This window comes from Enhydra lutris, unplaced genomic scaffold, assembly GCF_002288905.1.
Source record: "Enhydra lutris kenyoni isolate GAN:26980312 unplaced genomic scaffold, ASM228890v2 scaffoldscaffold14, whole genome shotgun sequence".
Lineage (NCBI taxonomy): Eukaryota > Metazoa > Chordata > Mammalia > Carnivora > Mustelidae > Enhydra > Enhydra lutris.
The window spans coordinates 48097222-48112034 of NW_019154098.1; the positions used below are offsets into that span (position 1 = coordinate 48097222).

The 14813-nt window shown below is 37.7% G+C and overlaps 1 protein-coding gene across 1 annotated transcript in view; it reads left to right on the forward strand.

The window, feature by feature from the left end:
- Positions 1-14813, forward strand: part of LOC111146675 (matrix metallopeptidase 16) — a 282832-nt gene that overhangs the window by 235652 nt on the left and 32367 nt on the right. The window contains exon 7 of the mRNA XM_022502329.1: positions 11078-11216. Within this exon, the coding sequence (XP_022358037.1) occupies positions 11078-11216 (139 nt within the window). The remainder of the gene's footprint in view (positions 1-11077; positions 11217-14813) is intronic.

Sequence of the window (14813 nt, forward strand, 5' to 3'; positions counted from 1 at the left end):
GAGAACTCAGTCACTATTTTATTACATGGAGTTTGTTGACAATTTTCTTTGGGTTTAAGCAAGGGCAGTAACCTTTTGAACTCGTTTTTTAGTAAATACACCACAGCAAAACATTGGCAACAGAAGGAATGTTTTCAAGACCATATTAGCATAAAGCAATTAGGCAATGGTAATGAGGATTAGTCTCTCCTGTTATGGCAACAACTGCTCCTGAACCCTGAAACAAAGTCACTTAGGAATCTTTCAGGGTTTTTTGCTCTGTAATTTCTTGGGAATTCTCTGCCCAATCTACTCTTATCTCTTAGGAGCAAACCTCTAATTCAACATAGGCCTTTAACATGTAATTTGTTGACAACTCACTTTGTGTCCCTTGGAAAGGAAAAAAAAAGTTTCCCCCTGGCACATTTCCCTCCTGGGCCACCTCCTGTCTTCCTCCCGTACCCTCCCCACTCACAGCCCAAGCCTCTGCACTTGCTCAGCTTTTAAGTGGAGTCCTCTGATGACTCTTTACTTCTGTTCAGTGTGTTATTCTTATTTCTGATTGCCTGTACTATCCACTTCTTTGAGTTCAGTGAGTTTCCTTTTGTGATTGAAGAAGAAGCCAAAATAATAATAATAATAATAATAATCTATAGCACTAACTCAACCTTTGACTTTTCCTATGAAGCATCTCTTTTCTGCCCTCCATGGCATGATCATGTGCTAGCATTGTGACCACCTCCAACCACTCTACAAGTTGCAATGGGAATAAATGGAAAGATTACCTAAAGGGCAATAAGAGTCCTTGGAGAATAGAGTCTTCATTTTAAGTAAATATCCCTAGAGGTAGTGAAGCCTGAATTGAGTCTTTAAAAAACAGGTGGGGTTGGTGGGGGGTGGGAAGCAAAGAATGATAGTGGTGCTCATGGGAAAGAGGGTAACATGGAGAAACAAGCTGGCAAATGGACCATTTCCATACGATGGTCTAAGTATGCTGGTAGATGTTTGGTGTTTACAGGGGCAATAAAGAGGGTCTGAGAAAGCCTTTCTGTGCGACAGCTTAAGTTAAATATTGACTAAACCAGTCCCCCTGCATCCGGGCCAAGGAAAAGATTGGTTCTGTCTTCTCCTTTTCACTGTCTGATTTTCTCCTTGAACACTTACTCGATACCTAGTGCGGGCCATTGTGGCAGGGCTGAGGAGTACAGGGTTTGAAGAAGATGGATAAGGTGCGTACTCTCATGACAGACGGGTGAGCGAATAAACAAGATGATTTCATAGAACAATAGGTATTATGAAGAAAATAAAACCTGATGAGTTGACCGCAAAATGACTGAGGAAAGTCTAGATTGGGTGGTTAAAAACTAAATTGAATACACTGCCCTAGGTACCTTGAGTAAAAATTGCCATGTACTTTATTCAGCAGGAACATAGGTTTTGTTGTAAATGAAGCATCTTTCTTCAGGTCAAAAATAAAGTGATGGTAATTCTTGATAGGTGTGCTAATGACACAGCTGTTTTCCGGCTCATTATATTCACTAAATGGTAGTTCCCATTTTAGAGAGGCAGCGATAACAGCATTTCACACAGTCTTTTGAAATTAGTTGTTTGCCTCTGCTCCTCTCTCGATTGAATGTACACTATTAAAGAGTTCATATTTTTGGAATCCAGAACTGCTAGTGTAGTGGGAGGAATGAAACCTTTTATATTTTTCAACACTTAATTATATGATATGTGAATTGAAATTTAATCTCTCTGCCAGTATTCATGATCCTCAGAACCCAAAGAAGGGGGGCAAAGCAAAATGTCATAGTACTGTGTGGTGTAATTATATCTGGAATTTGAGGCTCCTTACCTTAAGTGCAGTGCGCTGATGAAGCATTTTTTAGTCCACTGTTCTTTCCAGCATCATAACCATCACAAAGTGATTTCTGAACAAGAGTGGATGCAAGAAGAAACAAGAACAAAGGTAAGGATGTAAAAAGAAAACAGGGTCAACATACACACATTGATTTTTCTCTTTCTCCTCGGATCTTTCTGTTCTAGGACCTAAGCAACACTTCTTCACCATTCATTATTCACATATATAAATGAATTAAAAACCATAAATATTTATGTTATTATGTGTTATGCATGAATAATTATGAATTTTTAGGTTTCAAAAATTAGTATTCTTTATGTCAGGACTAAATAAATGCTAATTAGCAAGAAAGTGATCCACATCGGACACATCACTCAACATTTTGGTGTCCAGATTTTTCAATCTAAATCAAAAACAAAGGATTTTTTTTTTAACATTTGGAGACTATAAAAGTTACTGTGTATATTTAGCATAAGTAGTAAACAAAATATTCTGTAAAGGCCATATCTCCCTTCCTTTGAAACACAAATATATTTTATTTATTAGAATAATTTACATTTCATTCTTCCTTGAAAATAGTCAGACATTAAGGAATATTCCAGAATTGTGCATTATGAAATGATATAGAGTCACCTGTTACTATGTTACTTCCTTCCCCTATTATCGTGAATCTGTGTTTTGAACATTTTTCAAAAATGTAGACACTATGCAAAGTGATTTGACCCATAGAGATGGAGGAATTTTCCTTTTTTCCTTGTGAGTTCTTTGGCTGATCTAATAATTAAATTGACATAAAACAGATTAACAGAAGAAAAGTAAATTTAATTCTGTATCTATGGAGCCCAATAAAAATAGAAGACGCAAACGGAAGCCAGACAATTGAGGTTTATATGCCGTCATGTGCTAAGGAATGGGAAAGGAGCCTGGGGCTTCGAAGGGGAAGAGGGTAATTCACAGGACATAAGAAAAGCAGATGTTGGGTAATTAGGTATTTGCCGTGCCATACATACTGGTTGTTCCGATAAAAAGTTATCTCTGGTAATGGCTCTCTTTCTGCACCAGGCCACCTCTCTAAATGTGTTTAGGTAGGTCAGGGAGAAGCAAAATTTTTTCTTGAACCTGCTGGGTTTTGATTGCCTTCAGCCCAAAATATCCACATGCCAAAGTGGCACATTTTGGGGATGGCATATTCTGCTCCCCTTCAGACCTATTGTGATGCACTTTAGCATTACTTCTCCCAGAACTACATCTGGTTAATCTTTTTTGTTTGTTTGTTTGTTTTAAGATTTTATTTATTTATTTGACTGACAGACAGAGAGCCCAAGTAGTCAGAGAAGCAGGCAGAGGCAGAAGGAAAAGCAGGCTTCCTGACAAGCAGGGAGCCCAATGCGGGATAAGATCCCAGGACCCTGGGATCATGACTTGAGTCGAAGGCAGACGCTCAACCAACTCAGCCACCCAGGTGCCCTACATCTGGTTAATCTCTGAAAACTGTGCCTGCAAAATCATTGCAGAAATTCATACTGTCTTAGTAAGAAAGTATATTTTAGTGGTTGCTTTGAAAAGGTTTTCTTCTAAGGTTTATATAACAAAAGCCAGTTTGTGTCAGCTCTTGTGATAAGATAATGAAAGCTTCCCAGAATGGCATTGTCTTTGCCAGATACATCTATTAAGCATTCCTTAGAATTTTTTTTTTCCTCCAAGTTACAAATTTACTTTTTCTTCCCAGTGTTGAAAAAGAAATATAGCTAATTAAATGTAAATGGCCTTGTTCCCTTTCTTTAAATACTACAATACCCTTTATAATTCTTGGTACAGGCAGTAAATTTGAATACAGTAGTGTGAAATTAAATTAGTGCATTTATAATATATTTGTAAAGTTTTATAAGGTGTGATTTTTTTCTTTTCAGTTCACACGTTACTGTTGAATGGAGCATGAATTACACTTAATTAAATGGCACGACATAGTTTTGTTTCTTTTTTAAAGCCTAAAGATGTTGGTTGTAGCATTATTTACGGTAACAAATTTAAATGGCTAAAATGGGAGTGCCTGAATGGCTTAGTCAGTTAAGGCTCCAACTCTTGGTTTCTGCTCAGGTTACGATTGCATGGATTGTGGGATCCAGCCAGAGCCTAGCTCTGTGCTCAATGGGGAGTCTACTTGAAGATTCTCTCTCTGCTCATCCCCCCATCTCTCAAATCAATAAATAAGTCTTAAAAAATAAAAATGAAAATAAATGGCTCAAATGGAGGCTTAATAATCTTACATTTGCTAGCCTGAATACTATACAACCATTGCAAATACTTAGATATAATATCATAATATTTTATCATAAGGGAATTGCCTTTGTATTTTCCGTTTTTTTATAAACTGAGTATATATTTTAAACTTATAAAAAAATTTCAAAAATACAGAAAAGTTGGAAGAATAATTTAACAACTTTAAGTGCTTGCCTGTGAGAGAGAGAGAGAGAGAGAGAGCAGTGCAACATGCATGCCCAAGTTTTTGGTGAAACATTTGAAAGAAAGTTGTTGATAACAGAAGATTTCATCTCTAAATACCAGATCCAGGACTACCTGTGCACTGAATTTGGTTGTTAAATCTACGTAGATCTTTTAAATGACAATTCTTCCCAGCTTTTTCCCCATGGCTTTTGTTGTTGTTACTGTTTTCTTGTTGAGACCAGGTCAGTTGTCTTATAAACTATGCCACATGCTGGAATGTATTTGTTTGTTTCCTTTCAGTGTCATTAACTTAACTCCTTTCTTCCTATAAGAAAGAAGTTAGGTGTAAAGGCTCAATTAGATTCTAATTTAAACACGTTTGGCTTCTACCTGTTTGTACTTCATGAATGATTCTGTGGCCTTTAATGCTTAGCTATTCTTTCTTGCATTACATATAATACCAAGGTTGCCATCATGACTGATACAACGTTGAGCGCTTATTTAAGGTGGCAACTACCGTATCTCTGTGTTGTAAAGGTACACTTTCCAGGTTAAATTTAGCATAAATACATACATATACACACTAGTGCATGTGAAATTTTAATAGTGTGATGGTTTGTAACAATCTGAGTTTCCTAGTTTTGATATTGTACTATAATTATGTTAAGAGTTATCATCGGGGAAGGTTAAGAAAGAGTATATAAGGAATCTGTTATTTCTTATAGGTGTAATGTGAATCTGTAATTCAATATAGAAAACAGCTAATTTATGGGCTGATTTTTAGTACTGTATACTGCTAACAATGAATAAGTTAACCTAATAATTAGTATTTATCCAGTTTTATGCCAATAGGTTCAGTAAGTATGTATGAGGTTGGTCAAGCGTATGCCATTATTAAACATTGTTTCAATATTAAATTTCATAAGAAATTCTGATCATTTACTTTTACTTTTACTCTGTGCTTTGAAGTCTATCTAAGGCAATGAATCAGTTGAATGGGGAAGGCGTTAACTAGTCAACAGCAGCTGTGCCAAGATAGACTTTTTCTTTCTGCAACTCCAGCATGGCCATCAATCGTCTTATCCTCAAATTTTCCTTTGTTCTGCCGGCCCCTTCAGACTGTGGCCTGGGATGGTAAAATGCAGGTGTTTGTCCAAGGCTCAGAACTCATTGCTGTTTCCTTCTTCTTGCTCAGATGTACGTAATGACGTATGCACTGTGGCCTCCCAGACTCCAGTTCTGTGAGGACGCTTGATAAGTCTGGCTAGCAAGGGTGGCCCCAGGGTGGCGAGCACTCAGCTGGGTCTGTCACCGGTGTCCTTTGGCTTTGAGAAGAAGTAGAAGGAAATACAGATCAGAAGGCCACTATTTTTTCCTCTCCCCTTTAAGCATTCGTGCGAGTAGCTTTTTCCCTTATTATTGCCATGACTTTGTCTTTCATTCACTGTTACTACATCCCTGATTTTTTTTTTTTTAACAGGATCTACGTTAATTTTAAACATCATATTTCCCAGACACTCTCTTGGCCACATCATACATCCCCAGAAACAGTACATGATTGCCTGTAAAGAAATCTGTATTTATAGACAAACACTTTTCTATATTTTTCCCCATAGCTAGTGAGTTTCCTTGATAAGAATGTCATTTTAGTAAATAGTCTGATACTCATATTAAGCAGTTACCTTGGTTTGAACAATGTCATCCTATGGTGGTTTGATGAAAAAATAGAAAAATTTGTTTATTAAGCATGTAGGTCTCCACAATATGCCAGACAAAGTTCCCAAAGCTGATAATTCAATGGTAATGAAATATACTGTCCCTACTTCTTTGGGCATATAGCACAGTGGAGCAGGGGGAAGACTGTGTCACTTTAAAAATGGTAATATAGGGGTACCTGGGTGTCTCAGTGGGTTAAAGCCTCTGCCTTCAGCTCAGGTCATGATCTCAGGGTCCTGGGATCGAGCCCTCCATCAGGCTCTCTGCTTGGCAGGGAGCCTGCTTCCCTTCCTCTCTCTCTGCCTACCTCTCTGCCTACTTGTGATCTCTGTCTGTCAAATAAATAAATAAAATATTTTATTTAAAAAAAATGGTAGTATGGTAACAGATGGTATAAGTGCTGTAAAGTGAAATTACAGACTACTATGGAACAGTATAAACAGTGTCACCTAATTTCAGTCATGGGTCAGATAAGGCCTTTCTTTGGAAAGGAAATTTCAGCTAGAATGCATAGGTGATTCACAGTTAATTGGATGAATGGTGTGAGGAAGGGAAAGAACATTCAAAGTAGAGCAAATGGTATAGAAGTCTTAAGGAAGAAAAGAGCTTTACTCTATCAGAAACTGAAAGGATGCCAATGCAGGTAGAGCGTCATGAGCACAAAAGGGACCTGCAACTGGTGCAGGGGCTGGAGACAGGGACGGAGTCTGAATTCCATTTTAGATGCAGTAGGAGGCAAATTGGTAGCTTCGAGTTGGCATTGCAGTCATCTCCATGAAATACAGTGGCAGCTCGGAGTAGGATGGTGACAGTGATGATGGCAAGGAATCAAGAGTTTTGAGATGCTATTTCAGAGGTGGGGAAGACTGGAGGAAGCCCACAGTGGCATGGCAGGCGAGGGCTGAGAGAGCAACTGATGCTTTCTGGAAACGTTCATGTAGACATGTGAGGTATTCACAGATTTACATCAAGTTTTCGGTTAAATAATGAATCTGTAGATTAGAAGAGAAGCCAAAGTAGATCAGGTTTACTAATTGGCTTCTAAAAAGAGGTCTGAAAATAGCACCCTTTCCCGAGAGTAAATCAATAACCGATCTTCATATTCAGACAGCAGGAGGATACTTTTTCTCTAGAGCTGTCAGCAAACAATATGCCTGTATTAATACAGAATTTTAAAGGGAATAAAAAAAAAGCAAACTAAATTTCTCCTTATTGCCTCATGGTGTACACCCTGCCATACTCTGTGTATTTATCTTTGCGAACAAAGTGGTCTGCCTGGGTCCCATGCTACATGGAAAGACAAATCTGTGTAAACTTTTATCTAAAGTGAAATATTGGTCTTTAAGTAGGAATTCCTCTTTGGTAATTTTTAAGCACTGTTTTTTTCATGAGTTGATTTTGCAAATGTGCTAGTTTTGATTATTTTTAGGGTATGCTTCCACCCCTTCCACTCCCTTTTATAAGGGCTGTAGCCAAAAAAAGGCCAGTGGCAAGATAGAAACAACAGATTTAGAGCTCAGATTCTTCTTTCTTTCCCTTTATACTGAAGGCCAAAACAAAAGCTACAGTGTTTGGAAGGGTGAAACAATTCTTTTTTTTCCCCCTGCATGTTTCAGAGACCTTGAATATATCATACCTTTCGAAATTATGGAATATATACTAAATGTCTGCCTGTTCAAGTGGAACTTGTGTACTCTTGTGACATCTGCATAGCTTTTGACTTCTGAAAGGATAACTCAACCTTTACTTTGTCCTTTCCCCCTTAAATGCGTTTGCTTCTAAGAAATATTTAGTAAGCTTCTACCATGTGCAAGATATTTTTCTGGAAATGGGGAGCCACAAATGAACCAACATAACTTTGCCATCATGGAGCTTACATTCTAGTGGAGAGAGAATGAACAATAAACAAAACATGTACTGTGTTAAACAGTGATCAACATGGTGAAGGGAAATAAAGCAAGGGAGAGGGAGAGTGAAAGCACATGTGGGTGGGCGGAGTGAGGGAATTCAATTTTAGATTGTGCGGTCAGAGGAGGTTTCACTTAGAAGGAAAATTTGCATAGAGACTTAAATAACATTTTAAATATCCTCTCTCTACGAATCGTTCACAAGCTCAATTTCTGAAATGGCACTCTATAGTGACTATGATATGTTTACATCCTCTGTGAGAGAGTGCTTGCTAACTTATTTGTACCGTTGCTTTCTACCACTCTGAGAAGGTGTAGATAAGTTGAATAGAAGCACAACCTGAATATCGACAGTTTATATCACTCTGCCAAGGCTGCTGTCCATGAGAAATTGTTCTGATTTCACCTATTATTCCATATTACTTTCTGAATTTTTGCAAATTGGCTTATCTTGAGGCAAAATTTCTGTTTCTTCCTGTATTAGTGGCAAGCTGAAGTTGTGTTCCTATCTTCACATAACAGCATATGGCTGTTCCAAAGAGCCACTGGCCTTGTCTCAGTACTGGGTAGACAGAACAATGTGAAGTACTTCTCTGAGAAAAATTGGAATATAGTTCAGGCTTTTTTTTTCCCCTGATTTTTTTTTTTTTCCAATCCTTCAGCTCAGAGAGCTTTCAGTTTCATTGTTCCATTAATAATCATGGTCAGTTATTTCTTTGTCAGAGTCTGGTAGGTATTTAGCCATTTTTATTATTTTTGGATATACATTACAGTTACTTAAGAATATTTTATGTGGGGGTGCCGGGTGCCTTAGTTGCTAAGCGTCTGCCTTCAACTCAGGTCATGATCCCAGGGTTCTGGAATCAAGCCCTGCTTGGGGCTCCCTGCTCCATGGGGGGCATGCTTCTCCCTCTCCCACTCCCTCTGCTGTGTTCCTTCTCTAGCTGTGTCTCTCTCTATCAAATAAATAAATAAAAATCTTAAAAAAGAAAAAAACAAGAAGAATATTTTTTGTGGAGGGGCATGTGGGTGGCACATTGGTTAAGCCTCTGACTCTCGGTTTTGGCTCAGATCATTATCTCAGGGTCCTGGCCTGGAGTCCCATTTAGGGCTCCACACTCAATACAGAGTCTGCTTGGGTTTCTCTCTCCCTCTTCTTCTGCCCTTCCCTGCCATGTGTGTGTCTCTCTCTCTCCAAATAAATAAATAAATCTATTTAAAAAAATAATAATCAGAATATCATCTTCTCACATACTATAGGAGTAAGCCCTGAATCTTCATGCCCATGTAATTTTCCTGGATCAATCTTTTCACAGAATAACTCTGTATTTTAAAATCAGTTTAATGTATCTACTATATGTGAATCAAGATATGTATTAATTCAGGTTAGCTGGTAGCATAAAAATTATCAAGAAGAGGTTAATAACGTAAGAAGATATTGGTAAGAGAGAGATGCATGGCTAGAGCCATAATATGGCTGAAATCTGAAAAGAGAACAAAGAACAGCAGCAGAACTGTAAACAGGATTGTGAAGGAAAGTAAGATAACGAGTTTCAATATAATTTTAACAATAACAACAGCCAACTATGTGCCAGGTCTTCAGAAAATCCTTAAAACAGTAATTAGAGGTGCCTGGGTGGCTCGGTCCATTAAGTATCCAACTCTTGATTTTAGCTCAGGTCTTGATCTCAGGGTTCTGAGTTCAAGCCCTGCACTGGGTTCCACACTGGGCATGGAGCCTACATAAAAATAAAATAAGGCAGTATTTATACTACAAGTCAGTTATTAGTTTGTAATAACTCAATGACTAGTATCTTGACCTGGATGACCATTATTAAGGGACAGAGCAAGAATAGGATACAAACTTAGAGGTGTTAATTAAGCTACTTCCTTCTTTTTATAAATAACAAAGTTCGTAGAGAAGACAACTCAAGGTAACTAGAATGAAGTACAACTACCCAAAGATTCCTAAGAAAATTTTTATATTTGGATTGGTTTAGATGGAGAAAGGTTCATTTTTATCACATCACCTGAAATCCAAGAATCCCCAGTTGACTGTATGTGTGTGTGTGTGTGTGTGTGTGTGTGTGTGTGTATGAATGACTATATGAATAACTCACAAATCCTAGAAAATCTAGTCAAACTATTGTAAGCCAAAAGGTTGGGAAAGCCCTATAATAAACCATTTGTTAATATCTAAGTAAGGGAAATTGGAAATATTTTCATGAAATATACTTATCTAAGTAGTACAAATAAATGTTTTCCAAGTGAAATGTTGTTTGTAAATAGAAAATTTTGAAATGAAGTGAAAGAGTATACTTCAAAATATACCTTATTTTTCTAATATTAAAGCACTTTGAATAGTTTCCATTCTGAAATTTTCCATAGAAAATAATTGAATGTCATGCCATTACTAAGAATTTATGGAGAAACATACTGTGTGCAATTAATGATTAATTCAACAACATTTATAAGCACTTGCTATGAGACAAGTCATATATTTTCACTGAGATAAGAGTAGACACTTTTTACATAAAATAACTGATACTATGATTGAGTGAAGTCCAGATACTGTGAGAGCATATTGGGGAGGCAGTTGACGCAGACTGGAATCACTTTGATAATTTTTTTTCAAGATAACTTTGTTCATTTAGGGTGACCATATAGTTTATCACCCAAACCAAAACATATATGAGGGTGAAAGAGGACACTACTTACAGTTACAGGGGACGATGGGTGTAATGTGGGCATAGCAGGAGGGATGGCCTCTTTATTCCATCCCTAACATTTTAAGTTTGTGTCTGTAAATGTATACATGTCCATATGCTGCTCTCTTATTCAGGAATACTGACTTAATCCACAAATCTGGCAGGGACTTGTCTGTACTACTTCTGTTTTTTCCATCTAAAAGCACTGGAGATCATGTAAAATGTTGAAGTTAAATATTTTTGCATTGTCTTTTAATCACATTGTGTGGATCAGAGACTGGACAGTCAGCTACAAAAACAACTGTCATCGCCGTAAGCAAGTTGATTAGCTGTTTCTTTGATGTTTTTGATTTGAGAGTGAAAATGACACTAGTTTAGTTTTCGAAGGGTTACACCATTGCACAGGGAAATGCGATGGAGGCCTGCATGTTTGTTGAGAGATGCTTTTGCTTGGTTTGCAGGACCAGTGGTTTTGGCGAGTGAGAAACAACAGGGTGATGGATGGATACCCCATGCAAATTACTTACTTTTGGCGGGGCTTGCCTCCTAGTATCGATGCAGTTTATGAAAACAGTGATGGGAATTTTGTCTTCTTTAAAGGTAAGGAATTTTTCCCATGTCTTGATCTGTTGTATTTTGGTCATTTTGTCCAGGACTCTATAGCACACATAGAGATGAATAAGTAAAACCTGTTCAGTGAAGTTAGATAGCTAATTGAGCTTCTGAAATGAACTGTACATGTTGACTAGAAATATAAATGAAAAGGGAAAAAAAGAAATATAAATGAAGTAAAATCAGTGATAATGTTTAACTCTCTAATTTATGTTTTCTTATATGGCATTCTCATATATAAGTCAAATTTAGAAGGCATTGTGTGATTTCTTAGAATTTTTTAGATTTGGCTTAAAATACCAAAAGAAATGAAATGAACGAATGAATGAATTGATAATAAAAAGTCATTTTCCCACTAACTAAAGGTTTTTGAGGTTTTTTTTAAGAGTATTTGGAGTTACTTGCTATTTTTTATAAAATGAAACCTATATTACTTCTTATTTTCATATATGGTGTAATCTCTTAAGCTTTACTTGATTTAGTAAGTTTGTTAGTTTCCAGTAAACTAAGAAATTGCTCATAAAGGTGAGGAAAATTCATGAGTAGGAAAAAAATTCACCCAATTAATTTCACCCAGTAAAATTTATTGGTTGTTCTTTATCTAAGTGACACGTTTTAATTGCACAAATACTAACTGTCTGGCATGCAAAAGTAAGATTACGTGGTAACATGAACTTATTGGAGCATCTGGGTGTCTGTTAAGTGGCTGACTTCAGCTAAATTCATGCTCTCACAGTCCTGGGATTGAGCCCCGTGTTGGGCTCCGTTCTCAGCAGGGAGTCTTCTTCTCCATCTCCCTTTCCTTCTGTCCCTCCCCCTTCTTGTGCTTTCACTCTCTCTCTCTCTAATAAATAAATTACTTTTTTTTTTAAAAGTGAACTTAGTCAAGTGCCTGGTATTCCATCCTTAAAATTTGCTTCTAAACAGTAAGTCATAAATCTGTGGGGAGAAATGCAGGGAAAAGAAAGAGACTGAGTTGGAAGATTGATGGAATTGTGAGGAAAAGATATGATAGAACTATCCTACAACCCAGCAATTGGTATTTACCCAAAGTTATTTACCTAAGGATACAAAAATACTGACCACATCTTGCCATTTGCAATGATGTGGATGTAGCTAGAGTGTATTATGCTAAGTGAAATAAGTCCATCATATAAAAACAAATTTAAGACACAAAACATAAATATAGGGGAAGGGGGGGGCAAGAGGAAATACTGTTATATTTCCCATATCTTTTTTTTTTTTAATTTGACAGACAGATCACAAGTAGGCAGAGAGGCAGGCAGAGAGAGATAGGAGGAGGCAGGCTGCCTGCTGAGCAGAGAGCCCGATGTGGGACTCGATCCCAGGACCCTGAGATCACGACCTGAGCTGAAGGCAGAGGCTTTAACCACTGAGCCACCCAGGCGCCCATATTTCCCATATCTTAAACCAGGGATTGACTTGTAACTGAGGGTTGATGGAGGGAAGAAGGGAGGGAATGGGCTAAATGGGTGATGGGCATTAAGGAAAGAACTTGTGATGAACTCTGGGTGTTACATGTAAGTGATGAATCACTAAATTTTACTCCTGAAACCAATATTATACCATATATTAACTAACTAGGATTTAAATAAAAACTTGAAACAAACAAAAATATTTGAGCTGAAACTGAGGAGAACTAGAGTGCAGAACATATCGATTGATTGACTGAATGAGTGACTGATTGAATGAATGTATTAGCCAAGAGCCTAAAGAGCTGAAAAGAAGTTTAAACAGGCGTGGAGGTAGAAGGAAAGAAAAAGAGGATCTTAACACCTCAAAAAAGCAATTGTTCCCAACTTCAAACTAAATGAATTTATAGTAATGATGAGGATAATGAAAATGTAGAGTATAAGAAACACTTGTAATATTTTAGGTGAGATGCAAACTATCCATATAAAATGAAAGTGTATACCTGGGATTTATTTTCTCTTTACAAATTGTTTCTGGAGGAAAGAAGGGGTATAGTACATTAGTTTTAAGCACATGAGGATTCTGCCATCATACTGCCAGTTTTGAACACTTAATAGCTGTATGTACCAGGCAAATCATTTAATTCTCTTTGTCTCAGTTTCTCCATCTGGAAAAATGGGGTTAGTATTACTCCCTATCTCAGGATTAGCTTGAGAACTAAATAAATTACTACATGTGAGGTGTTTGGCACATATAAGTTTTCAATAAATCTCAGCTACTGGTATTACTAGTATGGTTATTGGTAATTTATTGCCCTCCTGCTATCTAAAATAAGCATATAAATGAAGTGGACATGCATTGTACCACTGTGGACAAAGAAAGGACACCATGTAAAGGTTCTGAATCTTAGGGGCATGATATTTGGAAGGAAATTACCCTCCCCTACACTCTTCGTTGGTCCTATGAACAGTAGCAAGAGAAACAAAGGAAGAATAAACAAGAATAAGCCCAAGATAGCTTTCAGCTTGAAGGCCATCCCAGGAGGCATTGTCTCCACAGGATCCTTAGTGCTCTCTGACAAAACTGCCTGAGCAGAAACTGCCATAGTCATAAATCAGTGTTCTGACAGCTCTTTACTGCCTTAGGGACTTCTTACTTTTATTCATTTTGCTTCTTCTCACCCATTCACTCGTGGAATGGGCAAGCTCCTTTTGATTTTTCAACAGCCAGCGGAAAAGGTACCACCTCAGAATGTCCCCCTGTCCCTCCTTTTTAAAGTAGTACCTTCCGGGGCACCTGGGTGGCTCAGTGGGTTAAAGCCTCTGCCTTCGGCTCAGGTCATGATCCCAGGGTCCTGGGATCGAGCCCCACATCAGGCTCTCAGCTCAGCAGGGAGCCTGCTTCCTCCTCTCTCTCTGCCTGCTTCTCTGCCTACTTGTGATCTCTGTCTGTCAAATAAATAAATAAATAAAATCTTTAAAGTAGTACCTTCCAACTTGCACATGGAAACCACAACTTCCAGCACAGCACATGGGAAAATCTGAAGTTACCTACAGCATTCAAATGTAAATTTCATGAGATTTATCCATATTTTCTTGCACACTACTGTATTTTAAGTTCTTAGAACAGTGCTAGTGCATAGTAGGTGCTTAACAAATATTTTAATAAAAACAGTATGGGTGAATATGATTTAACGCTGTATGGTGTTTCCTATGTTATGACGCTAGCAATAGGAATAACTTTGTTTCTTGCCACATATTTATTCAAATTCTGGAACGCTGTGCTTGTCAGTGGTCTCTTCTGATATACTGCCAGTATCATGAAATGCCTGATCTTAGAACTCTTGTCATTCCAAGGACCGGGCTGTGGTACTTCCTTCCTCCACTTTTCTCTCCACAGTTCTTTCGAGTAAACCTTTGTATAATGGCTTATATTAAATGGTACAAACCCAGCCGTGAATATGCAGATCCCCTGTTCCAAATATCTTTGCTTTTCTAGAGGAAGCCAGAAGCTGGGTAACCCAATAAGACCACCCCTTCCTTAGTATCCACCTTACCACTGGCAGGAAAGTTAAGAGCTTCAGAACGCTGGACTTTATATACCACTCCCTTTGCTACCCCCACCACAACAATCACAATCAAAATGACCATC